Genomic DNA, 7,746 nt, shown 5'->3' on the forward strand with positions numbered 1-7,746 from the left:
TTTTCATTTCTTGAAGAGAGTTTCAAGTGTAGTAAGATGGCAAACAAAGTCAAAGGTTCTCAACTTGGCACATCTTTGAATGTTTCATAAAATAACAACTCCTTGTTTTCCATGAATCATAATAAATAAATAAAATCCCGTGCTAACACAGCTCAAGGATTCTACGTGAGGAGATGCGATCATTGACAAAGGCTGCAACTCTCTTTATTGCTAAAGGTTATATCCTGTAAAGCACTAGATAGGTTCAATCCTTTTGGTGGGATATGGTGTTCTCATTCCCTTGCTGAAATGGAAGACCTATTCACTGCAAACCTTTAGTCCTGATTTTATCTTCCGAATCAGTTTAACTATATTGGCCTTGTTAGGATTGAAGACAAGCAACCTACGTGTTTTCTCTTTGAGGTAATTTGAGCACATACAACTTTACACCCATTTTCATGGATAAAAATTTGGAAAAGCAATAGACCCATTACAAACTATTATCCAAGCTTGGGACAAATGCATAGGCTGATTCGGAAGCAATATTGGATGTTTGACAATGCATCAAAGGAATGGAAAAAGGCATCGATTTGATGGTCTGGTGCCCAAGTTGACATGTGTTTATGATGCTTCATGTGTCTTCTATCACCATCACCCTAGTAACGATAGTGCTCGCAAATTTATTTGTTGTTTGATTGCATATTGTAGGTGCATGGATAGGACCCACAGAATCATGTCGGATGAAAAAGAGATAGATGGAAGCAACAACGAGTTTTTCATAGACTGCCCATGCGCATTAGAGTGAAGGAATGTATAGCAAAGAGGCAGCTCAAGCTATTCTATTCTTGATTCTTCCTTCTATATTAGATCTCTTGCTGGTTCTTCACGTATTTATGTAATTTCATGTATTTTCCATCATTTTTTGTAGTTTCAGGAGAATTTGAAACCCTAAACCTCGTTTTCTCTCGTCCTCAGTCTTATTCTTATTCTATATTTATATTTCTGCTACTATGGAGGAGGTTGCAGTAAGCAAGGAAGTTGTGTCATCCTTGCTGCAACAAGTTCATCTACTTGCTCAATTATGCCAACAATTGCAAGAGAATATTCAAGAACTCAAAGAGTGGGTAGCTTCTGATGCATCCGCATCCAGTTCTAAAATGAGACTATCAAAGTCTCAGCTGGAGAAATTTAATGGCTCTCAATCTAAGCTCTGGGGGGTCCTAAATTAAAATTTGATTGATTATGTTGCCCACCCTCATCTATGTCTTACAAAGTTCGTTCTCTTCACCAAGGGCCAGCATACGATAGATGCTACATTGGATAATGTTGCTCTTCGTTATTGTTTCCAAAGGGGGGTCTTCAAGATTATGTGAAGGATATGTCATTCTATACAAGATCCTAAGACTTTGGAAGAGGCAATAGGGTTTGCAGATCATGGTGACAATTATCATTCTGAGATCAAGCAAGAAAGGAGTGATCAAACGAAACTTCAGTAGTACCAATAATACATGTTTCTGTTCCATCCAGTGCCTCTGAGTTAGGCAGTTCAATGTCGATGAAAATTGATCATGTTGTTCAAGGGTCTTTGCCTGCTTCCAAGAAAAAGAGATGCTCGAGAGAGCCTGATCATTTTTGCTACTATGGCTGGTGTATCTTGGCCAGCTGAAGTTCATGAAACTATTGCACCATCTAGTCAACACTCCATTCTTTCCGACAAAGGTTTTGTGATTTCGGTGGAGTTTTGAGTCAAAAAATTAGGACCATAGTTGCCATAGCTCAACTTGATCGTGAGGCAATCAATCCCTATGAATAAGCTTGAGCATCTAGCTCTTGTTAATCAATGGAAGATCTCATCCAGTCTAGTGAGCCTTTGATGCAGGTTCATTTCCAGGAAACTTCTTTGCAAAACCTTATTGCTAGTCAACTTCACCATCAACAATGAAGACCTAAATTGGTCAATCAAATCTTCAAAATGCACCCCCATTCAATGTCACTGACCCTAATAACCGCCAGTACAATCTATCCATGGTTTGGCATAGCCAGGGATAGCTTGTTTCTGTAGTGACTTTGTCGACTGTTCCCATATTGACAAATTCTCGTCCAAATAACCTCCATGGTGCCATCCTCATTGCTTGCACACATCAAATTATTGTTTCAAAAGAGGTTTCCTCACATCCTGAGAACCAACCGTCTACCTCTATTCTATCCTCTCCCTCAACAATGGCCGTGATTCAAATACCTCAAGACTAAAGAGACATTTCCTGTGAGTTTTGAATTGATTGGGCTTCAGTAGATTTCCTCTCAATAAACAAGCAAAAGCCATAAGGTTCGGAATAATCACCAACCTTGACAAACCAAACTCTGCCATCCAAATGGCTATTAGAAATTTGATATCCCTTTGCATATATTGTTGGAGACCATTTTTGACATGAATGATGTGTATTAATGCTCCCCTTTTAGGCCACAAATGATTGGTCTTTGGTTTTGGGTAAACAAAGTCAAACTTTACTAAAGGAAAGTCAATAGTGTGTTGAGCTTTGTACGAAGAATTAAGGCTATGGATGTAAACATGTACAGTAGCTCTATAAACATTCATAGAGCTATCAATGTGTAACAAGGTTAAAAATGATCCCTCTGTTTCTCCCCATGTCATTGCTTATGCATGTAGAACCTCTGTTGTATTGCACAGAGAGACGTAATGTTGGAGAGAACCTCTATTGAATTACATGAACACAGGGATTGCATAGAGAGACATACTAATGTTGGAGAGAATCTCTATTCAATTACATGAACATAGGGATTGCATAGAGAGATACTAATGTCATAGTTGAATGAACAAAGCAAAGAATCCTTAGTATCGTTAAGCCAATGAACCTATAGATGGGAGAGATACTAATGTCACAGTTGAATGTACAAAGCAAAGAATCCTTAGTATCGTTAAGCCAATGAACCTATAGATGGAAGAGCAAAATAGAAATGTACTCCCATGTCATTTTGAGTGAACTGATACAAACATAACATATAGTTTGCTCTTTCATAAATATGCCCTGCCTTAGTAGCAAGCTGAAGGGGTAACACAATTCTGTATTGTATTTATGTTACATGTGACAATTTCAATGCTGATTCTACTACTTACCAATCCAAATTAAATAACACGAGTGTGTGTAAATAACCTCAATTACATTACAAGATGAGAGAATTAATATAAAAAAGACAATTGCTAATTTCTTACAGGATTGCATAAAACAAATTTTTGATAGCAACAATCTTTTTACTCTTGAATTAACTGAATCAATCACAAAAGATGGTAAATTCTGGCAATCATACCATGCCCCCCCCCTTCCAACAATTATTACCAATCTTTCTTTCGTCTTACAATACTTCAAACAGTGAGACACCATATACACTCAATCATATGGACCGACCTCTGTATGACCAAGGGCAAACTTCTGTTTAATCTTTAAGATATGCCCCTGCTTTCAATAAGAAGTATTGTAACCCACATCCCCAACATGGTTCCTCAATCTGTTAAGTTCTTATCCTTTGATGATTCCTCACAATTTCTCTTATAAGAAGACTAGCAGCCAAAAGCATGAATTGTTGCATCTTGATGTGCTTTCGGGAGGTGGCCTCTGGAATGGCAGAGAAGCAAAAGGGAATCTGGCTAAAGATTCCACACATACTCCAACCTCTCTTTATTTTTTGAGACTTTCAAGAGAAGAATGCCCTGGTGATGCGAGACCCGCGCCTGGCATCAGGGTTTGGGAGATGCACAATTGGTTCATTATCCGCACAATCACTAGTTGATTGTTGCTGGTGTCGGACATGACCACGAAGACGTTTCACATCGGCAAGTTTCACAGGTTTGAGAAGGAACTCCTCAGCACCTTCAGCTAGACATCTATACATCACACATAGGATGGGGGGGAATCAAGTAAATACTTTACTTCATGATATGCATAATCATATAAAAGTTTAAGTTCCTTCTGTAAGGAGTGGGATGCAATTCCTGCTCTCACCTGTTGATGCGGTGTGGCACATTTTCAGAAGACATGACAACGACAGGTATCTCCTTCAATGCCGAAGACTCCTAAAGATTCGGCCAAAGTTTAGGGTTTAGAATCTGTATGTATGTATGTATGTATGTATGTATGCACACATGCATTCATACAAGCATTTAAACTATAGTCACATTTCATAACATGCTTAGAACCAGTAAAACAAAAGCTCATAATATCTTACTTTGATTGCCTTGAGAAGATCATATCCTGACATTCCAGGCATGCAATAATCAGTGATTATCAGATTAATCTCGTCCTCCTCCTGATGATGAGAGCAAGTATTAAAAAAACAATAAAAATTGGATCTTTTAGAACCAAAGGAAAACAACAAAACCTTTTTTAAACACAGCATGTGGTCACTAGAACAGATGCATACAAACTAAAAAGAGGAAGAACCCAGAAGGAAATGGACATACATGCAAGGAATCCTCTCCAGCGAGCCCTAATATTTCCAAGGCTCTACGCCCACTGTCGACAGTAGTCACTGTAAGTTCAAAGTCCATGGCATCAGCAGTTAATCAGGTGACAGGTCATATAAAAATCAACAGTGTACATGACTTAAGATGTATGAGAATGAAAATAAGGGTGTACATGTATGCATATGTGCAAGCATGGTTTTAATGTGCCAATGTGTATGAGCATACAGGTGTAGATTCATGTGCAGATTTGAGACAATTGCAGGGTATTGAGACAGGGACGAGTTAGAATATAATGGATGAATGAATTTGAAAGTCCATGGGAGACAGGGAGGTTCCAATTGGATGGAGATGGGGAGGATAAATGGAGAAACAGTATCCCGAAATCCCCACAATTAGGATTTCCTCTGCACCTTGTAACCTTAATTGAGCTTCTCTCTTAACCTAAGGTCATGCTCAGACAGGCATAAGGGTTCTTTGATAGGAAAGCAAGGCAGGTCCAATGAAGCTAGGCCTACAAAGGAAATACCAAATCTTCCACTTTTCTCATCCTATTCTTTTTCATCTTCTTCTTTGATGAATGAAACTACTTCTTAAATGATTTGAGAAAATGGAAGACAACAGAGAAATGGAGTTTTTCTGTTTAATCTGTTATTTTTTACCTCTGTAGGAGGAGTGCTTGAGGAGCTTTTCGATGACTTTCCTATCCACGAAGCTATCATCTACGGCAAGCACATGGACAGCCTCTAGCGCTGACCTTCTTTCTCCAGCGTCTTCCTCACAACCCAGAGGAATTGATCCAATGCGATGGCTAGAGCTTGACCCGATGCAATGGCTATGGCTATGGCAATTACTGCTACTGATGCTGTTGCTGTTGCTGCTACTACCACCACCGCTACTGCTGCTATTACTATTATACTCATGAATGTACCTTGAAGACGCCATAGCTAGACGGGTGGATTGGATTGATGAATGAATAGATAGGTAGAGATAGGTAGAAGACGACGATTAACAGAGAAGAGGGGGAAGGGGGAAGGGTATGCAAATTCTTCTGCCTGAATATGGCATCCACAGATGAAGAAGAAGATGAAGCAGAAGAAGATGAAGATGAAGATGAAGGCTATGGCGATGAAGAGGTAAAACGCTATGGCGGATTTATTCACATATATATACACAGTTTTGATTTTCTGAGCCGCTCATATGAACAGAGAGAGACTCATATGAAGAGAGAGAGAGAGAGAGAGAGAGAGAGAGAGAGAGAGAGAGAGAGACTCTGGCCCTTTCTCGACCGGCTGTAGCCGGTCTCGCGGCTCTGATTCCCGGTCACCAGATCTTTCTTGTAGGTCCCACAAAATCTTTTTTGCCTTCCGCTTTTCTTCTTCCTTAAATTTTTGTTTTTGTTTTTCCTCTTCCTTTTATTTTTAATTTCTATTATTTAAGAAAAAAACATTTATTTCGAATTTGTTTTGCTTTTATTTATTTATTTATTTCGAATTTGTCCATTTGCATTTGTATTTATCTGCCAAATTCTATTTTACTTATTTATTTATTCCGAATATGTTTCTCTGTGTTCCAATTATTCTTCTTCTTCTTCTTCTTCTTCTTTTCTCCTTTTTATTTTATTTATTTTTCCTTTGCACTCGCCGCCAAAAAACAGCGTTTATATTTTTTTTCCCTATATTTATTTTATTTTGAATTTTAACGCCAGAATTAAAAACAAACAAGTAAACAATAACGAATTTTGTTGCTTTATTTACTTAATTTTGTTTTTTTTTAATTCCTTTTTATTAATTGCATCATGCATATGCCATAAAAAAATCACACACTTTTTGTGGATAATATATATGCGAAGAATCTAAAATTTGCTCCTCTTTCTATCTATTATTTAACGGCTAAATTTGTTGGGTTTTTATTTTTCTCCTCTATCTCTCTCTCACAAACACACTCTCAGTCTCAATTTTGAACTAAAATTCTGAATTTAACTATTTAATTAATTAGACATAGTTAAAATAAATAGAGGAAATCTCGCATTCTAGATGGATGGTTAGATTTCCTATGGGGTGGTGGTGGAGGTATTGGTTGTTTTTAGACAAGTTTCTTGTGGTCTCCTCTTTCTTTCTCCTTGTGTGTGTCTGTGTGTTATTCACAACTAAAACCTCTTCATTCACACCCTGACCTGACACCTATCACCACCCTCAACTTTAGGCTCGCCCAAATTCGGGCCCTCAACCGCCCGCATTATCATTCGACCAAGATGACATAAGTCCCTCAACACTCCAGCCGGGTGCTTACACTTCCCTTCCAATGTGTGTTCGCCCGTTCGTTTACCTGATTTCCAAACAGTTTATGGAACTTCTCCCATTTATACATTGTCTTGCCATCCGTTCGAAAACATCGTGAACATTTGATGCTTACTACCTTGGTTCGTTTGCCACCTTAGATGGTTCAAGCACTTACTTCTCATTTATATTTTGTAACCACCTGTTTTCATGACATTGTTGACGCTCTACAATGTTCCATCCAACTGTGTTCCTAACATTACAATGTTCTAACACATACCTCCCATTTACATTTTGTAACCATCCTTTTTCGACAACATCATGAAAACTTTGCATTTTGCACATAGGATAACAAGAGCAATTGGCAGAGAGAGAAAGACAAAGATATATTGTCCTTAGGATCGTGTAGTTTCTTCGGAGTTGATTAATGAATGATGTTCAAGATTTTACTATGAAATGTTGCAATTGTAAGTACAATTTGTGTATGTTCTGTTGTCTGCGAGTGTGAGAGAGATTGATTTATGAAATAAGAGACATCTGATATGTTACACCTTGCTCATGGGCCTCATGACATTGAGCTTATATAATGAAACCTAACGGAAAAAATGCCGCAAGATTTATACATTTGAGCCTAACAGCATGCAAGGAATGGTTATGCATATTCTAGGGTACTTGGAGGACGCATTGTCAACCACCACATTGATGGTACAAAAGTCTAACTTACACAGTACATCACAAATGACCAAATTTTTATAAACTAGGTGAATCGTGGATATAGCCTCATATGGTCGTGTGTGTGTGTGTGTGTGTGTGTGTGAGAGAGAGAGAGAGAGAGAGTCTATACTATGTTGTGTGCATATACATCCTTTCTTTGTGGCCTACCAACTTTTCAACTACACATGACAATGAATTATATTCGGTTTTTCCCAAGCTTATCAATGCACCCTCGCACCTCACAATAAAATGATTTCATGTACACTTTCAATTTTCGAAATTGCAAGGCCACCAATT

General features: G+C 38.2%; 1 protein-coding gene across 1 annotated transcript; it reads right to left on the reverse strand.

The window, feature by feature from the left end:
* Nucleotides 1-3,171: 3,171 nt before the first annotated feature.
* Nucleotides 3,172-5,631, reverse strand: LOC147866017 (two-component response regulator ORR3-like). Its single transcript, XM_087316377.1, has 5 exons — nucleotides 5,119-5,631; nucleotides 4,457-4,524; nucleotides 4,222-4,302; nucleotides 3,999-4,069; nucleotides 3,172-3,880 (listed from the first exon to the last, which is right to left on the reverse strand). The coding sequence occupies exons 1-5, from the start codon at nucleotides 5,399-5,401 to the stop codon at nucleotides 3,691-3,693; spliced, it is 693 nt and encodes a 230-aa protein (XP_087172503.1). The 5' UTR covers nucleotides 5,402-5,631; the 3' UTR covers nucleotides 3,172-3,690.
* Nucleotides 5,632-7,746: the final 2,115 nt, after the last annotated feature.

This window comes from Azolla caroliniana, unplaced genomic scaffold (genome assembly GCF_043228905.1).
Source record: "Azolla caroliniana isolate FFs.n. ecotype wild unplaced genomic scaffold, voAzoCaro1.0.p SCAF_3, whole genome shotgun sequence".
NCBI lineage: Eukaryota > Viridiplantae > Streptophyta > Polypodiopsida > Salviniales > Salviniaceae > Azolla > Azolla caroliniana.

What these genes read in the sequence shown, in the direction of transcription:
- LOC147866017 (XM_087316377.1), bottom strand. Translation starts at nt 5,401, where the DNA reads ATGGCGTCTTCAAGGTACATTCATGAGTATAATAGTAATAGCAGCAGT. An exon ending in CAAGCACTCCTCCTACAGAG is followed by an intron (nt 4,525 to 5,118) that starts GTAAAAAATAAC and finishes TTGAACTTACAG; the next exon opens with TGACTACTGTCGACAGTGGG. An exon ending in CTGGAGAGGATTCCTTGCAT is followed by an intron (nt 4,303 to 4,456) that starts GTATGTCCATTT and finishes TCTCATCATCAG; the next exon opens with GAGGAGGACGAGATTAATCT.